This window comes from Geotrypetes seraphini, chromosome 6 (assembly GCF_902459505.1).
Source record: "Geotrypetes seraphini chromosome 6, aGeoSer1.1, whole genome shotgun sequence".
In the NCBI taxonomy this organism is placed as follows: Eukaryota; Metazoa; Chordata; class Amphibia; order Gymnophiona; family Dermophiidae; genus Geotrypetes; species Geotrypetes seraphini.
In genome coordinates this window covers 52,069,407-52,094,310 of record NC_047089.1, presented here as the reverse complement: position 1 = coordinate 52,094,310, position 24,904 = coordinate 52,069,407, and the positions used below count along the sequence as shown (strand labels likewise).

Genomic DNA, 24,904 nt, shown 5'->3' with positions numbered 1-24,904 from the left:
CATGTATCAGCTAATATTCTATTATCTTTACTGTAACTAGGCATTTTGACACTGAGCACATGGCAAAGGCACAATGGAGACATGCACTGTTTATAGGATTCCCCTCTGTGTGATACTGCTCTTGTTTCAGAATGGTAGAATGGCAAATGGCTATTACCATTGGACATGCCAGGGCTTGCATGTATATTTACTAACATCTGTATACATCAGTACTTCGCAATTTTTTTGTGCTTGTGATGCCATGCTTGTGCCCAAATAAAATTGTGTGATACCTCTCACCCCTTCCCCTCCCCCAGATGTGCAGAATAATAATGTACTGTACCTTCGGAGAACCCTTTTGGAGTCTTGACCAACAGTTTGGGAAGCGTTGGTATATGTATTTTATAAAAGGCTCTGCATTCAGTGGGCTTTTTGTAAAATATTCTGGGGATTGTGCATGTCCTCAACTACACATCCCGATTCCTACCTAAATGCCCAGTGCTTCAAGTCTACAGTTTAACTGCCTCCAAGTTATTTGAGAAGAGTTCCCTGTCCACAAAAGTGTTTGACCAGCCCTTCCAGCTGATTATTTTACTTTTACTTTATCATTTCAACCATGACTGTTAAGAATCGTAAGATCTTCTGTATGCAGACTTCTCCTAGACGGGGTTTGCACACACCAGTCAACAAATGTACAGGTTTTAAGCCTGGGCATAATACCAAGAAGTAACAATAAATAACTAATCAACTTGAACTTTAAGAAGAAAAACCACAAGGCTTATTATTCTGAGTTAGCTGTTTATACTCAATTTGCAGAAATAATTAACTGTTTATATGATATAGCACGGTGATTCTCAAACCTAGTCTGGAAGAGCACTAGCCAGTCAGATTTTTAGGATGTCTACGGTGAATTTGCTTGAGATTAATTTACACACAGAGCATGTAAATGTATATCTTGCATATTCATTCTAGATACACTGAAGACCTCACTGACTAGCATTCCCTCCAGGAAAGGTTTGAGCACCCCTGCAGATAAGGCTGGCTCAAGGGGTCTTAGCCATCTAAGCCAGCTATTTATTTTGCTTTCCCATCCTAGGGCCACTCTTATGGCATAAGCCATGCAGGTTTTGGTACATTTTCAGCCAACCAATATGAGGAAAACAATATACTCAATCCAGCAAATTCAATACTTAAAAACATTGTGAAATGGCCGGTATTCACCGGAGGGCACAACACTAGACACGTAAAGGATCAAAAACACGGTGGAGAAAAAAGTCTCAAACTAACATGACATCAACATACATATAGTAATCAAAGCTATCATAAATCATTGGCATAAAAATACTCCATCAATGTGACCTTTTTAAAGACTTAAAGTGAACATAAACCCTCCACATGCACAAACAGTAAGACTTAGCTGATGACACTAGATACAGGGTTCAATTCATAGATGCAATCTTAAGAACATAAGAATAACCTTACTGGGTCAGACCAATGGTCCATCAAGCCCAGTAGCACTATCTGGTTACTGCTGGAGTATACCCGTGAGTGGTAATTTTCAGTTTCCTAATCAGGTAAACTAAAACTTAGTTTTATAGACCGGGTCATCAACCAATTGGAGCTCGACTGTTAACACTAAAGGTCTAGTGGCTGCCGTGCAGCAACAGCTCCGATGCCCTTTAGATCTCTATGGGCTTCGGGGCCGTTACCGCGTGGCTTTGTAAAACAGGCCCTAAAAATACAAAAAAGAACAGAAAAGTAATTTAATTTAAAGGACATAAATGTGACTAATTTCCAAAATATCTGGCAAACAAAATTGTCGTCAAAGCTTTCCGAAATGATAAGAAGGGGCTTAAACTTCTTAGCGAAAGCGGCAAGCTATTCCAAAGCTCTGTCAATCTGAAGGAGAAAGAATGGCTAAATCTCCTGATAGATTTATTTTTACCCCTAAGAGAGAGAAAGGAGAGTTTCAATTTTGGGTGCTTCTGGCAAGATGAGATCTATACACATTCCAGTCCAAGGGAACAAGAGTAATGAAAAGAACATATAAGATCTTAAATGCAATACAAATGCATTTAAATTGGATTCTAAGATGAACTGGAAGCCAATGTAATTTTTTGGAGTAAAGGGGACACATGGTCAAATTTGCTGTTACCAAAAGTGAGCCTAGCAGCTGGGTAAGTGATGAAAATAGGACAGCAAAAAGGCTACTGTAACTTTATCTAGGCACCAGGCTGAATATTGACTAGCACCAGATATCAAATGCTGATCCCTGGATTAGGCCTAGCATTAACTATCTGCCTTGTTTACTGCCTACAGTGGTCAGAGCCTCTGTCATTGCCAACCACTGTGGGCTCAATATCGCTCCAATTGTTTACTGTTCAAAATAAATGTCCTTGGTTTAACATGCAAAATTATTCAAATATATGTAAATGTGTCACAATTTCAGAAACTTGGTAGTTGAAATTTCTTACTATAGGCAGAGAATCAGAATCTAACCCAATCTATTGGAGGCAACTGGGAACTGCTGTCTTACGCTACTTATGTATGATGATTAGTGAACTAGAAAAAGACCAAGGAAAACAGCTCAGCAGCACTATAAAACCACTGCCGCATTTCTGGCTTCACTGATTTCTGGAATCTGAACATGTTATTTTCACATTAATTTTTAACAACAGTAAGAATACCGGAATAGGCAAAGCCTTTATACTATGTAAAAAGATTGGGACTTGTATACTGCCTTTTTGTAGTTTTACAACCACATTCAAAGTGGTTTACAAACAGGTACTTCAAGCACTTTCCTTATCTGTCCCAGTGTGCTCACAATCGATCTAATGTACCTGGGGCAGTGGAGGATTAAGTGACTTGCCCAGGATCACAGGGAGCAGTATGGGGTTTGAACCCACAACCTCAGGACGCAGAGGCTGTAACTCTACCCACTATGCCACACTCTCACATTAAACAGAGCTCAAAAGGTTTGGCACTACCAATAAATGGATTTAGGGGTTTGATTCTCCTGTCAATCACCTGTTTCATAAGAACATCAGAATTGCCACACTGGCTCAGAACAAAGGTCAATCTACTCCAGTATTCTGGTTCTAACAATGGCCAATCCAGGTCACAAGTATCTGGCAGAATCCCAAAAAGTTGCAAGATTCTGTTCTTCTCCCTGGGAATAAGAAGTTGTTTTCCCTGAGTCTACCTTAATAACAATGCTTGAGTACCTGATTGTAAAAAAAACCACTTAGAAAACCTTGATAGGCGGTATATAAAATCCTAATAAACTTAAACTTAAACTTAATTAGAATTAGTACAAACCTTTTATAGCTGAAACTACGTTAAGAGGCTCATTTTCAAAAAAAGAAAAACGTCCAAAAAGCGGCGTAAAGGGGCAGATGGATGCTTCGCTTGTCAAACCCTTCTAATTCACCATTTTTCAAACCCCATTTTCTACCCATATTTCTATGGTGATTGTCTACAGTGCATCTAAACCCAAAGACGGTGTGTTGGAGGTGTGGCTTGAGCGGAACTAGGATGGGCTTGATTTGGACGATTTTTCTGCAACAGAACATTTTAGAATGCATCCAGGGTACAATTTGGACATTTGGGGCTAGACCTGTTTTAACAATGAATACATGCCAAATAGGTGCCCAAACTGACCACTGGAGGGATTGAGGCATGATCTCCCACACACTCTTCCAGTTGTCACTGTCCCCCTCCCACCCCCAAAAATGTGAATGAAACAGTATGTACCTGCCTGTATGATAGCTTCAGATATTATGGTCAGTCCTAGTAGAGCAGCAAGCAGGTTCCTTGATCAACGCACCAAGGACAAGCATATCTAAGAAATTACCATTTTTGAAACAAAATGATAGATGTTTTCTGTTTCAAAAATGGTCATATTTGCTACTTGATTTGTGTGCATGTTCCGCAAAATGTCCAAACTCGGATTGGATGTCATATCGAAAATGCCCCTCCATCTGCTATTACCGCAACCTCTAGCAACCAGTTCCAGATCTTAACTATCCCCCCTATTACTAAGCCACAGTAGAGGTTTCTACCACAGCCTTGAGCGCTAAATGCTCCAACGCCCATAGAATACCTATGAGCATTTAGTACTCCAGGCTGTGGTAGAAACCTCTACCATGGCTTAGTAAAAGAAGGTTTATGCATTGAATGATAAAAAATTATCCTATTTGTTTTAAATGTATTACTATCCAACTTCATGGCATGTCATCTACTTTCTGAAATACTAAAATAATATATATGATGATCAGAAATAGCTCAAAAAAGCTTATTTGATTTACATCCCTTTAAAACTATATAATACGGGGCTCATAATCGAAACAGAAATACGTCTCAACACCCGCCCAAGTCGGCACTTGGATGATCATAAAGACAGGTCATCCAAATGTCGATAATTGAAACAGGTTTTTAGACATATCCAGAGACTTTTTAGGCCTCTGAATCCTGCTGTGTGCCCAGAGCAGAAAGGGGCGTTTTTGGAGGAGTAGTTAGGGCGGAATGTGGGCCAACCCAGATTTAGTCGTACTGCAGGGATAATCGAAAGTTTGACGAGACTGCCTAGATGGAACTTATACGTTGTGACTTATGTGATCTAAAAATAGGTATAAGTGCCCAGAGACACTTCAGGAACAAAGTAAAGACACACACTCACTCCCACCATGTTCACTGACCTCCTCATATCCTCATACCACCATAAAAATCAGAATACAAATGTACATACCTTCCTCCAGAACATCAGCACTTGGCATAGGAGAGCCTAGTAGAGCTGCACAGAGGTGGCTTAAGTAGTCTGGAGGATGGGCTAGTGAACCATAGAGAGGAGGATCCAGGCCCTTAAGCCACTCTAACCACTATATTTATGGTGAAAAATGTGAGGCTACCATCCCGCCCTCCAAACCCTACTCTCCTGCCATACAGGTGCCACCTGCAGCCATATGGGCTTTTGGGGTTGTAGACAGGTGAATATAGTGGGTTGGGGGGGGCTCGCCATGACTTATAAGGGAGTTCTGGTGAGATGTTTCTGTGGCACCCTTTTTGTGAAGTTCACAGCAGTGCCCTGTAAGGTGCCCCACCGCTTTCTTGCCATGTTTGGGTGGCCAGTCCATCACTTTGCTGGCCCCTCCCATGTCCAGAAGGTCTTGTTCTGGACGTTTCAGACTTGGATGAATATTTGGTCAAGAATGTGGTTTAAAGATAGATGTACTGGCAGTCTGGACGAACAAACGCCTGGACGTACAGAGAGACGATTTTCAGAAAAAAAAATCTTTTGGCCGTACTTTTCGAGAATGGACCTTTTGCGGCTGCCAACTTTGGACGACTAGTGCCCTAAGTCCAAATCGGACATAGACATTTCTTTCAATTAGGGCCCTCACATGCTCGGAACTTGGTGTCTCTTTTGCCACAGCTTTGGTATAAAGACCCTTTAGTTTTATCCTTATTTAATTTCAGACAGCTATCAGTCATCCAACTACTAATAAAATAAAATACACGTCTATTCTAGGCTTAATCTCAGTTATATCAATAAGTAAGGGAATAAGAACAATGATGTCATCAGCATACATGAAAACCTGGAATTCGCTTCTTCTAGTTTAATCCCCAATGAAAAACATCAGTGTATTAAATAAAATTGGTGCTAGCGGAGATCCCTGCGGGACTCCACAAGTTGCAGTCCATTTATCCGAATAGGTTCCTTTCATTTTAAACATTTAAGATCTCATAATAAGAAAACCTTTAAACCAGCTCAAAACATTCCTTGCTATACCACTACTCAAGGTACATAACAGAAATCTGAATAAGGAAACTGGCTTTCTGGGCTAGATTTACTAAAGTGTGTTACTGTGTTAGCACTAAGATGAGTTAGTAGTAAATTGGTCATATTGCATAAAATGGGACCTGTGCTAAATCATGCACATTAATGCACGTTAGCTTGTGCTAAGGCAGTAGCAAATAGTGCACATTAATGAGTGCTGGAAAAACAGTCGACACCACAAAAAAGAAGAAAAAAATCCTACCAAATCTGCAGTGAACAAAGCAGCAAAACAAAAACTGCAGACCATGTACAGGATGCAGGCATTGTTTATTATACCGTCAATAAAATACAGTCAATATACAACCTTATTACCAACCAAGGGACCTGACACGGTCCGTGTTTCGGATAACACGCCTTCCCCAGGGGTCCATGGTGGATAAGGTATTGAAACAAACCGCAATACAAAGGTGTCAAACGAGTGCCTGTGTGAATCCGATGCTAGACGCATATTCAGTTCTAGCATCGGATTCACACAGGCATGCTACCATGCACTAACACAGTTGCACATTTTAGGAAACAGCGCACATTAATACATAACATAGTAACATAGTAGATGACGGCAGATAAAGACCCGAATGGTCCATCCAGTCTGCCCAACCTGATTCAATTTAAATTTTTTTTTTTCTTCTTCTTAGCTATTTCTGGGCAAGAATCCAAAGCTTTACCCGGTACTGTGCTTGGGTTCCAACAGCCGAAATTCAAGTTTCAAGTTTATTAGGATTTTATATACCGCCTATCAAGGTTATCTAAGCGGTTTTACAATCAGGTACTCAAGCATTTTCCCTCTCTGTCCCGGTGGGCTCACAATCTATCTAACGTACCTGGGGCTATGGAGGATTAAGTGACTTGCCCAGGGTCACAAGGAGCAGCGCGGGGTTTGAACCCACAACCCCAGGGTGCTGAGGCTGTAGATCCAACCACTGCACCACACAGAAATCTCTGTTAAGACTTACTCCAGCCCATCTACACCCTCCCAGCCATTGAAGCCCTCCCCTGCCCATCCTCCTCCAAAAGGCCATACACAGACGCAGACCATTCACCTTAAGATACTTATGTCCATCCTATTATTCTCTCTGCAAGAAACTCCCCAACTGTTCTGTCTGTCCAAATTAGATTGTAAACTCTTCTGATCAGGCACCGTCTGTTTTGTGTTATATGTACAGTGCTACATACGCCTTTCAGTGCTATAGAAATTATAAATAGTAGTAACATTAGTAAGTAGGGAAGGGAAAGGATATGAGGTCTTGTATACTGCCTTTGGCATTCAAAGCTGTGGGCAATGCAGGATTAAGTGACTTGCCCAGGGTCCCAAGAAGCAGCCCTGGGATTTGATCTCATAACCTCTGGGTGCAGAGACAGCAGCTTTACCAGGGAGCTAACAGACTATATTCATACAGTCCCTTCCCCACTGGTTTTCTTGTTCTGGTTTATTTGACATGGGGTTATTTTCCTTCTCTTCGTGGATTATATTCTCATGTTCCATGCACTAACCCAGTAGCACACATTAGTAAATCTACAGTAGCCTTCTCTGTTATGGTCTTCCGTTTCATTCCGGCCTTTGATAATCTAGGAGGCTTATGATACTGCCTTATCAAATTACTTTTGTCTTTTCATTTTTCAAGTGTTTCATTTTATTGTTATGTATGCTTTATTAAATGCAATTAAACCTGTATCCAATGCTTTTCTTATCATGTCAGCCGCTCTGGGCACACTCTGTGGATTAGCAGGTCATAAAAATATTAAAGTGTTGGCAAAAGAAGGAAATGAATCCTCCTCTCTCACTCACAATATTGCACCTTTCTCAGTGTAGCAACAATTTGCTTGTATTATGTGAGGGTCTGAGGGGAAATGGATAAATACAGAGGGCCCTAGAAGTAAATGATCTGATGGGATTCAGAGGAAAAACAGATCAGAATTTTGTGCAATCCAGATTATTATCCCTTAATTACGATAGCATATTGCTGGGAGCTTATCATACTATGAATCGTGCAGCCTATTTTTTTATTTATTACGTTAAATTATTTTTTTTGGCCCAGAAGTGTATTCTGCTCTCTTGAATTTCCAATTCAGTCATAACCAGTGTCTGTTTGGTGTCACCACATCTCAGAAAAGATTTAGAAAAGACGCAGAGAAAGGTTAATAAAAAAGGACATATGGGATTGAATGACTCCCTTCTAAGAAGAGAAGACTGAGAAAGGATATGAGAGAAGTGTAAAATCAAGAGTGAGATGGAACAAGTTAATAGAGAATAGTTTTTTTATGACTTTCCTTATATGGTTTAATTCAATAAGAAATTCCCCAAGATATTCAGACCATGGGAGATTGCCGGCAATTTCTTGCAGTATATAGCAATACCAGAAATTCACCATATCCGGCAACAAGCATTGAGTTTAAGGTCTATTTTTGATCGGTGGAGACGTAGCCAGCTAGGCTAATATCACCGCGCAACAAATTTTAACTTTTTTTCTGGGGCAAGAAGAACATGAGGTGTACTTTATAGAATTTGATATCCTGTGTATGAAAATAGCCTCCGTTTTCTCCTATCACGTATAGTTTTTGAGCAAATTGCAAATATTTATAGTATGAGAAGTCATAATGCAACGCATTGCGCCGATTTAAGAGTTCCTATAAATATTATTTTCTAGAATCGTTTTGCTGTTGAAGTGCATTTATAAATGAGATTAGGAGTATCTCGAATTAATGTCCACAATCATCAGCCAGCATTGATGAATTCCATCTGCCCCGATATCTGTAGCAATGTCCTGGTGAAACCTTTCCCCGTGCTCATCACTAACACTGCCAAGATTATCAGGGGAAAAATCTAATTTGAGGCAAACGGTTTTAATATTTCACAGATTATAACATTTACTCCAAGCATTAGAAAATATAGTGAAAATGTTAATTTTTACATTATAATGCTCTTTTGCCAAAAATCAGAGGGTTATACCAAAAAATTAAGGTCAGATTTGAATTCAGTGACCCCCAAATCACTATAGAATATCCACTATAGAATATCCACTATAGAATATCTGTTGCCCAGTGTATTCAACAACTAGCTGGCTAGGTCCTAACAGCCAAAGATAGACCACCCTTTTGGGCAGCTCTATCTGGCCACTGAACTTAGCCAGTGAGCCACTAAATATTGGCGGTGACCAGCTATGCCACACGACATAGCTTCTCACCAGCCAATTCACTAAGCCAGATATTCAGCAGGATACATCCGCCTATCTCTCGCTGAATTTTGCCAGATAGCCAGCTGTGCACTATTTATCCAACTGAGAGTCATTCCTGGCTAGTCAAACAGTGCTGAATATTGGCCTCATTAACCCCCCTCCCCTTTTACTAAACTACAATAGCGGTTATTAGCATTGCGAACTGCACTGAATATCCCTGTGAGCATCTGGAGCAGCGCGGCGCATTCAGCACAGCTCCCTGCGCTATTAACCACTATCACAGTTTAGTATAAAGGGGGGATATATTTAAGTTTTTGTACGTGTTCCTGTGAATATACCCATTGTGATAAATGAAGTATTCTGTATTTGTTAATGAATACATCAACAAAACTGACTTGTTCAACTTTTCTGTATTCCTTAAATCTGAATTTCAAAAAGCACTGCATGAGAATCTGGAAAATCCAGACTGACCCAGTCCCCAAGCAGTCCGGGTTTTGGGACTTGTACTGAATACTCTAGTTCAGGGGTAGGTAGGGAATGAGGGCCACAATCCAGTCAGGGTTTCAGGGAGGCAGTACATTCAAATAGAAATGAGAATTTCTTTTTTTTTTAAATTACATTGTGCTCCTACCTAAATGAAGATTAAATGAACAGTATTAAGTCATTTACTTAGATAAATAGATATCGTACTCAAATACATTAGTCTAGGGGTAGGGAACTCCGGTCCTCGAGAGCCGTATTCCAGTCGGGTTTTCAGGATTTCCCCAATGAATATGCATTGAAAGCAGTGCATGCAAATAGATCTTATGCTTATTCATTGGGGAAATCCTGAAAACCCGACTGGAATACGGCTCTCGAGGACCGGAGTTCCCTACCCCTGCATTAGCCTGTCTGGATATTTCTTTCTGGTCTAACTTAAGCTCAATGCAAGGGTTTCCACAGTATTCAGACTTTTAGCTGATTGAGGGGAGGAGAAGGATGGTATTTTTGGTAGTGAGGAGAGGGTAAGCAATATGCAGTTATTAATTTTTCAGATCTATAAATATTCAGATTATTATTAAGCTGAGAGTGGTGAAATTAGTCTACTATCCAGATACTCAGCACTGGAATCCAGATATCTCTGACCAGAAAGTAGTGAAATTGGTCTGCTAGCAGGAACCAAGATGGCATCAGGAGGATGATGTGTGTGGGTGTTGTGAACTCTCAGACCTTGGCCTTACTGCTGCAACGGGGAGAGGAAGGCTAAACTTAAAACATACCCTTTAAGCTCGGGGAAGCCTCCCTTTGTGAGACAGAGGACTCTGGAGGCCTGTGGGTTACAACCTTGAGTGGAGAGTTCATCAGATTTGGGTGGTTCTGCTGTTAGTGCAGAGCAAAGTTTGTAGGGGACCTCATTGAACATAAGAATAGCCTTACTGGGTCAGACCAGTGGTCCATCAAGCTCAGTAGCCCGTTCTCACGGTAGCCAATCCAGGTCACTAGTACCTGGCCAAAACTCAATATGTAGCAATATTCTATGCTACCAATACAGGACAGGGCAAGCTTGCTACTCTACCGCAACCTGGAAGCAATCAGCCAGTCATCCTAACTGGGAGTCCCGTGCTCAAGAGGAGGTTTGGAACTATTGTGTTAGTGAACTTGCTACTGGTTAGAGAATGACATGGTGACAGAATGTGTCACAGTCGCCATTCCCACGGAAAACCATCCCTTGTCATTCTTTAGTGTCTATCTCAACCTCAGACCTTCTACCTGGTAGCATCTTCACCATCTGATGGAGACAAATGGGGTGCCTCGGGTGTAGTATATGCACCCTTGGACAACCCAGTTGAAATATCACTGCTTCCTTGTGAGTTATGACAACTTTAAAAACCTGCAGTTGCAGTTGTCACTATGGACACCTTGTGGATGGCTTTACTGCAGATGGATGAATTTATTGAAGTACATTTGTATTAATTATCTAAGAGACTGGATAATATTTCTTTACAGGTTAATGATTGGAGACTTTAGCATCCCAAGTTTGTGAAATTCAGGAATTTAAAGTTACACAAATTGAGAAAGACATTCTACAGAAAAGACTAGAATATCTGGAAAACCAAAATAGGAAAAATAATTTTAATTACTGAATGTCCCCAAATCTCATTTGATAGCATCTGTATAAATGCCCCCTATTCTTAGGACCATTTTTTTTTTTTTTTTAAATCTCCAAAGAGGACTCTGGAGGAGCAGTTGATGGCCAAGAAGTGGTTTGTGATGAGACTTTCAATTTGACAACCTTCCGAGATTGTAAATTATTCAAAACACCACTATTAAACCGATCACTAGCCACTGTAAATTTGACCAGGTCACTCCACTACTTAAAGCAGCCCTTTGGCTACCTCTTACACACCGTATTACCTATAAGATCCCCTTATTTATCCAGATTTCTGACCTCATTTGCCCTTCCAGAGACCTCAGATCTGCACATCAGAATCAACTTATTACGCCCCCTGCAATATCACTCTTGACACCACTCGCAGTACAAGGTCCTGAACTTTGGAATAAGCTGCCACTTCATCTCAGATTTTAGACTTCTTTGGCTAAATTTAAATCAGATCTCAAAACATTTCTTTCTCTGACACCTATACTTGATCTTTTCCTACTCCCTCCAGCTAGAACTGTCTGGGAATTATGGAAGCAGAGCTTAGCCTTCTTGCACTGTCCCCCCCTTACCTCTTTCCTATCTAATTTTTCAGTTCCACCCTCTCCCCCATCGTCCTGTCTAGTTTGTGCATTTCCTCTCCTAAGAAACTAGATTGTAAGCAGCTCTGGCATTGCTTCTTTGACGAGCAGGACATTAAATCCCAAATAAAAATGGAAACTTGGAATTATCGTTAGAAGTTATAACAGTAAGGACTACATTCTTGGTCACTTTTGTATTTGAGCAGAATCATAATACTGTGCTTCAGCTTTACTTTAGTTATCGACTGGAATATATTAATCTTGTCTTCACCGGCTCCCATATAAACGTCCCAAATTACTATCGCTTCAATTTTCAGCATTAAACATTGAGGGCTCCTTTTACTAAGGTGCGCTAACGTTTTTAGCGCGTGCTTAAGATTAGCGTGCGCAAACCATGCACTAAATGAAAAATACTAACACAAGCTCTATGGAGGTGTTGGCGTTTAGTGCGTGCAGCATTGTAGCGTGCATTAGGCGCGCAGCATTGTAGCGTGCGCTAGGCGCGCGCTAAAACCACTAACGCACCTTAGTAAAAGGAGCCCTTAATATAATTTGATAATCAATACTTAATGAACTGAGATGAAAGGTGACAATGGCACTGTTGAGCAGGGGGAGAGACCTTGATGCAGCAAATGCGAAACATAAGTCAGGTCAGTCGCTGAACCCCCAAGTCCCTTATTGATTCGTACTCTGAAGAGAAAGTGAGAGATAAGTGCTTTCTACTACCGAAAAATATTACTATTGATAAAGATGAGATAAATTTTCTCTATTCATTAAGTACGAGGAACGACTTAAGAGACTGGGATTGAGAAAAGGAAACTACAAAGGGATACGATCGAGACTTTCAAAATACTGAAAGGAATCGACAAAATAGAGCAGGAAAAAAAATTATTTACAATGTCCAATGTGACACGGACAAGAGGACATGGACTGAAGCTAAGGGGGGCAAGTCCAGGACAAATATCAGGAAGTTCTGCTTCACGCAACGAGTGGTGGACACCTGGAATGCTCTCCCAGAGGAGGTTATTGCGGAATCCACCGTTCTAGGATTTAAAAGCAAACTAGACGCACATCTCCTTACGAGAGGCATAGAGGGATATGTGTGACTACAATTACGCGAGGTGTACACCTGGCTGGGCCTCCGCTTGTGCGGATCGCCGGACTTGATGGACTGAAGGTCTGATCCGGAGATGGCAGTTCTTATGTTCTTATCAAGTCATATGAAATGTTTAATGCTGAAGATTGAAGAGATATCAATTTGGGAAGTTTATATGGGAGCCAGTGAAGACAAGATGAATAAACCCCAGCCATTAATGAAATTGAATATTGGTGTGGGTGCCATCGCTGAGGCCCCTGAAGGAAAAGTAAAAAGGAAGGCTGAAAGTGCTGATTAGGGCAGTGTTAATTGTATGATTTGATAGAAGTTTATACTACCTTTAAAATAATTTAGACAGTGTAGGCTGCCAGGATCAACATCTTTCTGAAATATTTATGGATTCAACTATTAGAATTTTTCCTGACCTTTCTTGATTAACACAAGTCAGGCACAGAGAATTCATGGGTTTAAGACCAAGGGCTCCTTTACTAAGGGCTCTTTTTACAAAGGTGCGCTAGCAGTTTTAGGGCACGCTAGCCGCTACCACCTCCTTTTAAGTAGGCGGTAATTTTTCAGCTAGCGCACGCTAATCTTGTGTGTGCACTAAAAATGCTAGCGCACCTTAGTAAAAGGAGCCCTAAGGTACGCTAGCATTTTTAGCACGCGCTGCATTGCCTCGCGCGCTAATCCCTCGCTATGCACCAAGAACTAACACCAGCTCAATGCTGGCATTAGCATCTAGCGTGTGCAGCAATGCAATGTACACTAAAACTGCTAAGCGCAACTTAGTAAAAGGAGCCTCAAGAGTTCAGGTGTTGGGGGATATGTTATTGTTAGAATTTCCTTGTAGATGTTTTGTTATATTTGGTGGACAAAACTATTTCGTTTTTGAACCCAAACAGTTAATTTTGAGACTATGAGAATCACCAAATGCTGTTTCTTTTTTCCACGAGTTCTTTAACCAGCTGTTGATGTGTCTCTGTACACTTTTTATAAAAGTTGACATTTCCTAGAATTTTTCCCCTTATTCTTGATTCCCATATTGTGATTTAAGAGTTGTGTATTATTTCCTTTGATTACTGATTCCTGTTATGTTAGCATTACTTTAATATATGTGTATTGCTTGGATGCAAATTCTTAATTTCATAAATAAAAAAAGAATCAGTCTGCTATCCAGATAGCCACGGGGATAAAGTTAAGAGAGCTTGTCTGCACCAGGCACGTTCTTCCCCCCTTAGCGTCCCAATGCTCAATGCAACAAGCTGCATATACCCCTCCCCCTCTTTTATTAAGCTGTGGTAAAGGTTTCTACCATGGCCCGGTGCACTAAGTTCTAATTCTGTAACTGGCGCCTAATGTTAGGCACCTATTATGGAGGCACCCACCTAGATAGGCATCTATCTACATTGACCAACAAGCTCAATTAAGCTTTTTAATCAGTACATAAGAACATAAGAACATAAGAAGTTGCCTCCACTGAGGCAGACCAGAGGTCCATCTCGCCCAGCGGTCCGCTCCCGCGGTGGCCCATCAGGCCCATTGCCTGAGCAATGGTCCCAGACTATCCCTATAACCTACCGCTACTCTTATCTGTACCCCTCAATTCCTTTATCCTCTAGGAACCTATCCAAACCTTCTTTGAAGCCTTGTAACGTGCTCCGGCCTATCCCAGCCTCCGGAAGCGCGTTCCATGTGTCCACCACCCTCTGGGTGAAAAAGAACTTTCTGGCATTTGTTTTAAACCTGTCTCCTTTTAATTTTTCCGAGTGCCCCCTTGTACTTGTGGTTCCCCATAATCTGAAAAATCTGTCCCTGTCTACTTTTTCTATACCCTTCAGGATCTTGAAGGTTTCTATCATGTCTCCTCTAAGTCTCCGCTTTTCCAGGGAGAACAGCCCCAGCTTTTTCAGTCTGTCAGTATATGAGAGGTTTTCCATACCTCTTATCAGTTTAGTTGCTCTTTTCTGGACTCCCTCAAGTACCGCCATGTCCTTTTTGAGGTACGGCGACCAATACTGGACACAGTACTCCAGATGCGGTCGCACCATTGCACGATACAGTGGCAGGATGACCTCCTTTGTCCTGGTCGTGATACCCTTCTTAATGATACCCAACATTTTGTTTGCTTTTCTTGAGGCTGTGGCACACTGTGCCGACGCCTTCAAAGACGTGTCCACCATCACTCCCAGGTCTCTTTCAAGGTTACTTATCCCTAGCAGTGATCCTCCCATTTTGTAGCTGAACATCGGGTTCTTTTTCCCTACATGCATGTAATAATTGAAACTTAGGCGCCTATCAAGAAAAAGCGATTCTGTAACAAGGGGCCTCTAAAAATAGGCGCTATGCATGTTAGGCGTGGGCATGGCTATGTGTTAGGCACCTTGTTGCAGCATCACTGCTCTTAAGCGTGCTTAAGCGCTCACACAGTTGTACCTAGAGCTGGCCTATTTATTGGGTGCCTCCAAAATAGACGCACAGAGTGATTCATTAAACAGCACCCAATGTTACTTGAATTGCGCTGAACAGTGCCTATGTCAGCACCTAACTTTTGGGCGCTTCTTATAGAATTTCCCCCTAAATGCTCCAGCACCGCTCTGACACTCGTAGGAATTCTATGAGTGTCAGAGCAGCGTCAGAGCATTTAGCACTCTCATGGCTTAGTAAAAGGGGGGATAATTTGCATGCTCTTAGTAATAAGCATTGGGAATATATTTTGCTGCACTGTTCCCATGGTATTTCCCAGTGCTATTCCCTACATTTCTGAGAATTGACTCCTGAATAAGAAAAGGACAGCTGAGAAAGGATAAGGAGAGGAGAGGGATGAAGGAGTGTGAGAAAAAGAAGCCAATTAAGTTTAGATAAAGGAAGAAAAGGAGACAGTAATGCAATTAAAATAAAAAGTGGCACTGCCAGATCTGTTTTAGGATTAATTCTTTTCTCCATCTTTTAATAATACATATATATTAATTTAAAAATAATAAGAGATCAACAAAATCTTTTCTGTTGACAAAAGGCAAAGGGCAATATATGTAAACGCAATTGGTAACTTGTAATCATAGGAGCCAGCTCTGTGGATACCAGTGGGTATTGAGCAACCCTAATACTGGCCAAGCTCCTTCATTATGTCCAGGGATGGGTAATTTGTATTGCCACCCAAATCATTTTTAAATGTTGGCACCTTCGAATGTAATAGGGTTAGCCAGACTAACATAGTTCCTTTTAGTTAAACCAGAAGCTTTAAAGCTGAGCAGATGGGCAATATTGACGTGTTATAAATTACAGTTCAAAAATGATTTCAGTAAGTCTTAGTAACATTTATTAATGAGAAACCCAAAATCTCTTCATCCAATGGTCAGCAAAATGAAAATAAGCAGCAACCCTATAACCATATGTAGGATTTATAATCACTTATCTAGACCAAAAAAATAGGAAAAGATGCCTTTTGCTTAGGGAAGACCCTACCAATTATTTTCTGAAGTCCAGAATAAAGTTTAAATTTGCCAATATTGTCTCCTCACATGCCTATGCTGCAAAGTTCAGCAAGAAATGTTCCCCATGTGTTTCTTATAGGAAATGATACACACATATCCTTAGCTTTTATAATGGTTTGTCAAAACATATATGCATATGTCATCTGTTTATCTTTCTTTAGTAAGAATAATGAAATGTTGGCTTGTGTTCATCTTATCTGGAGTTACTTTCAGGGTATTTTTCTTACCTTGATGAGATTGTGAGCAGCTCTGTATCCTAACACTTTGCCTCCCTGAATTAAAGGGGGAAGCTTGCCCGTTGCATAACCATGCCAAGCCACAGCGTAAGGATTATCGATGGTGATCCAGTGTTTAACTTCCTTACCAAAAGACCTAAAACAGAATTCGGCGTAGTCTTTGAAGATATCCAGCAGGGACTCGTTGATCCACCCACCATAATCATCCTGAAGTTTCTGGGGCAAATCCCAATGATAGAGGGTCACTATAGGCTCTACCCCAATCTCCTTCAGCCTCTGGATCAAAGTCCTATAATAGTTGAAGCCTGGTTCATTTGGACTGGACACAGTCCCATTTGGAAAAATCCTGGCCCAAGAGATGGAGAACCTATAATGGGTGACCTTCAAACTTTTCAGTACCTCTATGTCTCTTTGTAAGTTATTGTAGCTGTTGCTTGCAACATCTCCATTGGCAAGCTGTGGATTGACTTCGTGAAAATATGTGTCCCAGATGGATGGTCCTTTACCATTCTGCTGCCACCCCCCTTCAACCTGATAAGCAGCAGTGCCAACTGACCACATGAAACCATGAGGGAATGTGTCATACAGAAACAGATTATCCTCAGGATAAGGAAGATTGTCAAATGTGCTCCAGGTTTTCTTTCCATCACCAGAGTCCGCATTCAGGCAGTAGATCTGTAGGCAGAAAGCAAGAAGCAGATGATGTGAGGGGTGCATTTTGTCTTTGCGGCTTCTTTCAGGCTGCAGGTTGATGTTAGAGACAGGCAACAGTGATCATTCGGCCCGGAGTTCTCTCTGCACTCTCCCTCTTTCTAACAAACACACACTCTCCTCCACCAAGAGCACCATTCATCAGCCTGCAGTTCAGAACACTGCCCGGTCCCTTTTCAAGATACTTAGGTAAAGGAAGGGGAAAGGAGAGGTGATTAATGATTACCTAGAAGCTGATGTACACCTCCACCCTGTGGAGAGATCAGAGAGTGAGGAAGTGATCTACAAACTAAAGCACAAGCTTTAACCACTTCACTGCCAAAATGGCTAGGAATCATATGTCAACTGGATAAGGAAAAAATTCAGAGATGTTCAATAAATTAACTCAAAAGTAATAGAGAACAAACTCTTATCAAGTAAATTTTATTACCAGACCTCAAACACCCCAGTAAGGGCATGAAAAAAATCAAAAAGTAGTGCCTTGGGTGTTTGAGGTCTGGTAATAAAATTTACTTGATAAGAGTTTGTTTTTCAGGAATCACATGGCCAGTGGAATTTTCTGTTCATTTTCCAATGGATTTTTCAGATCACACTTTGAATCTGTCATGAATTTCAGCTATAATAATATAACATTTTTAAAAAATACAGTCTTGGCAATTCAACCATAGAAACTAGGAGCGCAAATTCCAAAGGGGTCTTTTTACTAAGCTATGGTAGAAAGTGGCTTTAATGTGCTAAGGCCATTTTTTACTGCAGCTGGAAAATGGTCAGTTTTCCATTTTTCCTATTAATTTTGCCATTTGCCTTCAGCCATTAAAAAAATATATAGGTGTGAGCTCTTACCCACACCTATTTTGTAGGAAATAAGGATCAACATGCTAATCCTGTGCTAATCAGTTAGCACCTGGTGATGTGGCTGCACTAATTGATGTGTTCTGAAATACCCACTCTCTGTGCCCAGATGCCCACTTTATGCCAAAGTTATAAAATATTTTTTAGAGCGGATAGCGCATGCTGAGTGGAAACCTCTCTAGGTTCCCTGAGTGTGTTCCGCAGAAAGCACACATTAGCATTTACTGCAGCTTAGTCAAAGGACCCCAACATGATTTACATTGGTACAAAATAAAGAAAGCATTTTGTTCATATTAATCGTTTGTCTGAGAATTCACCACTCTCAATGCAGTTAAAAGTCTCTCTACCCCATATTCATACTGCTGAAGATAACTAGTAAAACCACGGTCCAAAGCAAAACCAGAAATTCAATGCCGCCACCATATCTGGCAACCGGTACTGAGTTTCTGGGATATTTTTTAGCCAGCAGAGACAGAGCTGGCTAAGCTGATATCTGCTGGTCAGCTCAGTCTTAGCAACCAGGACACGATGTCAGAAGGGAGCCGAGGCTGGCACAACCAGCAAGTGAAAGAAGCTGCTCTTTTATTGGTTTATTCATTGTTTTGGTTCAAAAAATTGCCTTATTTTAGACATTTTTGTGCTCAGTGATTCTTCAAGGGCCATTTTCAAACAAAAAAAGTTCCATGGAAAAACGCACAAAGGTGAACATTTAAAGAGGTACATGGTGGGGTAGAGAAGAGAAGAGCTGTCGGCACCTCCCCCCCCCCACCCCCACACAAAGACAGTGCCTGGGATGATTCATCCCCTGTGTCGTCGTCCCCCCCCCCCCCCCCTTTGTGCTATTTTTGGACATTTTTCTGTTTCAAAAATGAGCCTCATAGCTATCAATTGGTTATATCTATTAAAGGGCAAGCTCTAGTCTAAAGCATGCTTAGTGCATATGAAAATGCTACCAAGTGCAATAAAGTGGTTAGTGTTTGTGATTGGACTCACTCATCTATCCCCAGGCACTTCTGATCTTCCACTGGGCTCTGCTTCATTCACTCGCCAGTCACTATCAGCCTTGAACCACAAACTCTTCCAGTTCTTCTGAGCCCCAGCCTTCTGGGTCCACACAGGTCCTGGATACTCTTCACCCATCCCTGCCTGTCCCTCTGCTGGTCACTCACAAGTTCCCATCAGCCTTGGACCTCAAACTCTTCCAGCTCTTCTGATCCCCAGCTTTCTCGGTCCTCATGGGTCCTGTACATTCTTCACCGGTCCCTCTGCCAATCATAAAACTTGAGCCCCTCTGGACTCCAAGCTCTACTGGGCCCTCCTGCTACTCTTTCCAGACCTACTCCCAGTTGCTCAGTCTCTCCTGGTCTCCAAAATGACTCTCTGTTACTCCTGAGGACTCCTTCCAGTCCCTCAGCCACTCTCCATAAGAGCTCTCCCACTTGCTCACTCTCCTGGTCATTCACACATTCTTCACCAGGCCCTCTGCTGGTTGTCAAGCATGAGCCCTCCTTGGACTCCAAGCTCTACCAAGCAGACTGGTCTATCAGCCTATCAAGGATTAGATCAAAGCCAGCATTCCTTCCCTTAAGGTTTGTCTTGCTCCCAAAGGAGCCCTTGCTTTTCTCAGCTCTTTGCTCTGGAACTGTCCTTTTCAGCACCTTACTTCACTCAGTGTGAGTGGACAGCTCCCAGTTGCATCTATATGTAAATGAGCTTCACTAGCCAGGCTCCCTCTGCTGGCTCATGACAGGAACTTAAACCTGTCACACTCCCCCCTCCCCCTCAAAAAGGTTGGTGTTCACTCCGCTAAGACAGGAGAAGAGAAAAAAATCCTGCATGTCCAGCTCTAATTAACTGACTGCAGTTTTCTCTTTCTCTAAGGCTAAGGCAGGGCTAGTCCACTTAGCTTTTCAAAACCTAACCCCCCTCCCCTTGTATTGAGGGCTCCTATGGCCTCACTCATGGGCTCCCTATGAGCCCCCTGTGGGCTCCCTGATAGGGCCCATGTAGCATCCTCTGCCTCTACAGCCACCCCTTTACTCCTCACTTGGAGTTATCTGTTCTACCAGGATTCATTTTAGTTCAGTTCCAGAATCCACCTACCCCAAATGTGATGGGTGGTTCCAAAATCCCAACACTCCATATGTGATGGGCATTTTTGAATCCCAACATTGCCACCAAATGTGATGAAGCTGAGCGGTTACTCCCGTCACTCCTCTATCCTTAGGAACTTCTGGTCTTCCACTGGGCTTTGCTAAAGGTTCTGTTAAAAGCTTCCACACACTCTGTTAATACATGTGACCAGGTTCCTCCAGGCTCTTCCTGATCATCACCAGGTTCCTCCCTGACCCTCTTTGGCCCTCTGGGTCTTTGGGCAGCTTCCGAAACCATTTACCAATCTCTCTGCTGGTCGCCACTGGCCTTGCAAGTTCCTCTGCCAGTCACTTGCCAGTCACACTTTGCCAGTGTTCTCAGAGCCAATAGGCTGCTTCCTCTTAGGTCTTCTGGCAGCTCAAGACACTATTTGCCAGTCTTTTCGCTGGTTACCATCGCCCCGCTGGTCCCTCTGCCGGTCACTCACTAGTCCTCATCAGCCTTGGACCTTGAACTCTTCCAGTTCTTCTAGCTGCTTGTGGGGCCACCACCAGTCTTCTGATCTGTGTTCTGGGTTCCCACAGGTCCTGGATACTCTTCACCAGTCATCGAGCTTGGTAGACCTTTGCAGGGTCCAGGAGGTAGAAGGAAGGTGGGGTGGTGCAGTGCCAGCCGAAACAGGAGACAGGAGGGGTCGCTCCTGTCCTGACTCACTGCTGCACCACCAGGGCTCAAGGCAGGCCCGGAAGATGCCTGGAATTGGTCAAGGAGGGGTAAGAGGGGCATAAAGCCTGCTGGGACAGGGCACAGGAGGTGTTGCTCTTGTCCTGGTTCACCGCTGGACCACCAATAACTATACAATAATATAACCCTTGGTTTATATTCGAGTCAACCTTTTTTCCCCATTTTTGGGGGAGAAAAAAGGTTACCTCAGTTTATATTTGGATCGGTTTATATTGAGTATATACGGTAAGTATGAGAAGAATGTTGTTCTTATGCTAATTTTCATGTATCAGTCATGATCGTTCTAACCTAAGTAATATAGGGTTTTGTCAACAGCCCCAGAGGCAATAATCATGTCTCTTCATGGAAAAAATACCAGACTAAGTACACTGCACAACAATTTTTTGGTTAAGTCTTGATTCCTGAAAAGTTTTTGGTGATTATGACAGGTACCAACTTGGTATGCTCAAATATGGTTTTGGTTTTACTGCATCACGTAAGAACTATGAGAAATAGACATTTTTATGTTTACTGACAATAAAATATATAGTCAAGTTTACGTTTCGCACAAGCGACTAAATGAAACAGAATTAAAAGTGTTTTGCTCCCGAGTTTCTTTTATATTCAGTGTCTGGTGCATCACGTTGTAGCATCCAACAATAGTCGGCAAGCATTGACGGATTCCAATTGCCCTGGTATCGTTTCTCCATCGTAGCTATGTCTTGATGAAACCTTTCACCGTGCTCGTCACTCACAGCACCGAGATTTGCGGGGAAGAAGTCCAAGTGTGAATGGAGGAAATGAATCTTGAGTGACATATTGCACTTCATTCTCTTGTATGCTTTGAGAAGTTTGTCTACCAGCTGAATGTAGTTTGGGGCTCTGTAATTGCCCAGAAAATTGTCAACAACGTCTTTCAAGGCTTTCCAGCCAATTTTTTCCGGCCCAACTAACAGATCTTCAAATCGCTTGTCACTCATAACATGTCTGATCTGGGGGCCAACAAAAATACCCTCTTTGATCTTGGCATCAGTTATTCTTGGGAACATCTGTCTTAAATAACGAAAACCTTCCCCTTCCTTGTTCATTGCTTTCACAAAATTCTTCATGAGTCCCAGTTTAATGTGAAGAGGAGGCAAAAATATCTTTGTCGGGTCAACAAGCGATTCATGTGCTACATTTTTCTGTCCTGGAACTAACTTTTTACGGAGTGGCCAGTTCTTTCTAGAATAGTGCGACTCTCTGTCTCGGCTGTCCCATTCGCAGATGAAACAGCAGTACTTTGTATAGCCAAGCTGCAGTCCTAGTAACAGAGCAACGACTTTGAGGTCTCCACAGATATTCCAGTTATACCTGGTATACTGGACATACTTTAGTAACATTTCCATATTCTCATATGTTTCTTTCATATGTGCTGCATAGCCAACAGGTACTGAAGGATAAACGTTGCCATTGTGCAACAGAACAGCTTTCAGGCTTAACATTGACGAATCAATGAAAAGACGCCACTCTTCCGGGTTGTGATCACAACCAAAGACCGAGAACAATCCTTCAATGTCACAACAGAAACAGAGACTGTCGACTTGTGCAAAAAATTTGGTTATATCATGATGCCGGTCTCGAAACACAGAAATTTTCGTACCTGGTGATAGCAAACACCATTCCTGCAGTCTCGAACCTAGCAGCTCAGCTTTTGCTTTTGACAGACCCAAATCTCTGACCAAATCGTTCAATTCGGACTGTGTTATCAGATGTGGATCGCCTGATGAGGATGGTTCAAAATCCGGGTCAATGTCACTGTTAGAACCCTGCACTGCAGTTTCTTCATCTGGTTCGTCTAAGGTCCAATCCTCTGGTGGTTTCGGAACTGGAAGACTGTCATCATGTGGCATGGGTCTCATTGCTGAAGGCAGATTAGGATATTCAATTGACTTCTTGTTTTTGGCAGAGAAACCAGACACATTAGTCAAACAGAAATAACAGTCCGTCACATGGTCTTTCTGTTCTCGCCATATCATCGGAACAGCAAATGGCATCGTCTTTCGAGTACCTCTGAGCCAGGCTCTCAGACTAACAGCACATGTCGCACAGCAAATGTGAGGCGCCCATTGCTTGTCTTGATCACCTATTTTGCAGCCAAAATACAGATGATAGGCTTTCTTTACAAGGGCAGTCATCGAACGTCTCTGAGGCGTAAGTGTATATTCCCCACAGATATAGCAGAATGTGTCGCGGCTGTTACGACACCGACGAGACATATTGCCCGACACCAAAACGTCTATAGCATCAAGCTTACTTACTGTTATATTGCTACAGCTACTATACTACTATACTTTACTATACTGATACTATATACACACACGGACTATCTGTATTAACCAAATGAGCAGGATCGGTGTATGGAAGCCACCATTATAGCATGGTGAGACAGCGCAAGCTCGTTCAGACCTGCCCAGACATGCCCAGGATGTCATCTTCCATAAAACAGCTTCCAACCTGGCTAGATTTTATGCATGGACATACCCAGGCGGCACAAACCGTTGTTGATAAGACACTTATGGGAGAAAAAATTGTTTGCATCCAAATATAAGAAAAAATCACGACAAAATTGAAGATTTCTCTGAAATGGTACGTGATGGGTAATTTTTGATGTAATATTCATGATCAGCACCCAAAATTCTATAAGAAACACCCAGCAGTGTTCAGGAAGCAAAAACTTTGTTGTGCAGTGGTATGTTTAATTATTTATTTATCTCTTTATCAGGTTCTAATCTGAGAATATTTCTAAAGAGCTAGTTAAAATAACTACATCCTACTCTAATCTAATCTATACACAAACTTAGAAAAAGTGTCCATTTCAAAACATTAGATGTAAATTATAGCAGAGATCAGAGGTACAGCAAGAAAAATATGCATCAGTGACTCATGGACAAAGGCCTTAGGCTCCAAAAATAGATTTTCCCATATGATAAAGTTGGTTTTTTCAACTAGAATGTAAATTGATTATGTTAAGATAGTTTATTTTTAGAACTAAAAAAAAAAGGATTGGGTGGTCAACTAGGAGTAAAGCCTGTAGTAGATTTTTTTTAATGTGTTTTGTTGTACTTGAAGAACTGACCTTCAGAAAGCACAACAGACCAATTTACATGGAGCAAAAATATTCAAAGGATTTATGCTCCTAAATCTGAGAGTTATGTTCCTAAATTATCATTTTTGAAAATTTACTAGGGTTGAGTTCTCAAAGTTATATTCAAAATTTCACTATGGGCCCGTTTTCAGCCAGAATATTATTCAATATTATTTGAATGCCCGAATATTAATGTAATAGATTACCAAGAAAAGCTTTTTCTAAGCAGGCATTTTCAAAAATCTAGTATATATCAGTTTGTAATGAGTTCCATGGTTGAGATCCTATAGACTGAAAAGTACTATTTCTTTGCTCCAAAAAGCGCTGTATAAAAGGATGGCACAACTAGAAAGTTGTTATCCATTGATTATAATGCTCTAGGAGGTTAAAAGATATGTAAAGTAAGAGCATAAGAATTGCCGTACTGGGACAGACCGAAGGTCCATCAAGCCCAGTATCCTGATTCCAACAGTGGCCAACGCAGGTCCCAAATACCTAACTAGATCCCAAGTGGTAAAACAGATTTTATCCTGCTTATCCTAGGAATAAGCAGTAGATTTCCCCAAGCCATCTCAGTAATGGCCTATTGACTTCCCTTTTAGGAACTTATTCAAACCTTTTTTTAAACCCTGCTAAGCTAACTGATTTTACTACATTCTCTGGCAACAAATTCCAGAGTTTAATTATACGTTGTGTGAAGAAATATTTTCTCTGGTTCGTTTTAAATCTACTACTTAGTAGCTTCATCGCATGCCCCCTAGTCCTAGTATTTTTGGAAAGAGTGAACAAGCAATTCATATCTACCCTTTCCACTCCACTCAGTATTTTATAGACCTGTATCATATCACCCCTGAGCCTTCTCTTTTCC

At 41.6% G+C, this 24,904-nt stretch overlaps 1 protein-coding gene across 3 annotated transcripts in view; it reads right to left on the bottom strand.

The window, feature by feature from the left end:
• Positions 1–17,390, bottom strand: part of KL (klotho) — an 81,216-nt gene extending 63,826 nt beyond the window's left edge. For all 3 annotated transcript variants that reach the window (XM_033947494.1, XM_033947495.1, XM_033947496.1), the window contains exon 1: positions 16,521–17,390. In XM_033947494.1, coding sequence (XP_033803385.1) covers positions 16,521–17,246 — 726 coding nt within the window. In that variant the 5' untranslated portion in view covers positions 17,247–17,390. The remainder of the gene's footprint in view (positions 1–16,520) is intronic.
• Between the last annotated feature and the right edge of the window lie 7,514 nt (positions 17,391–24,904).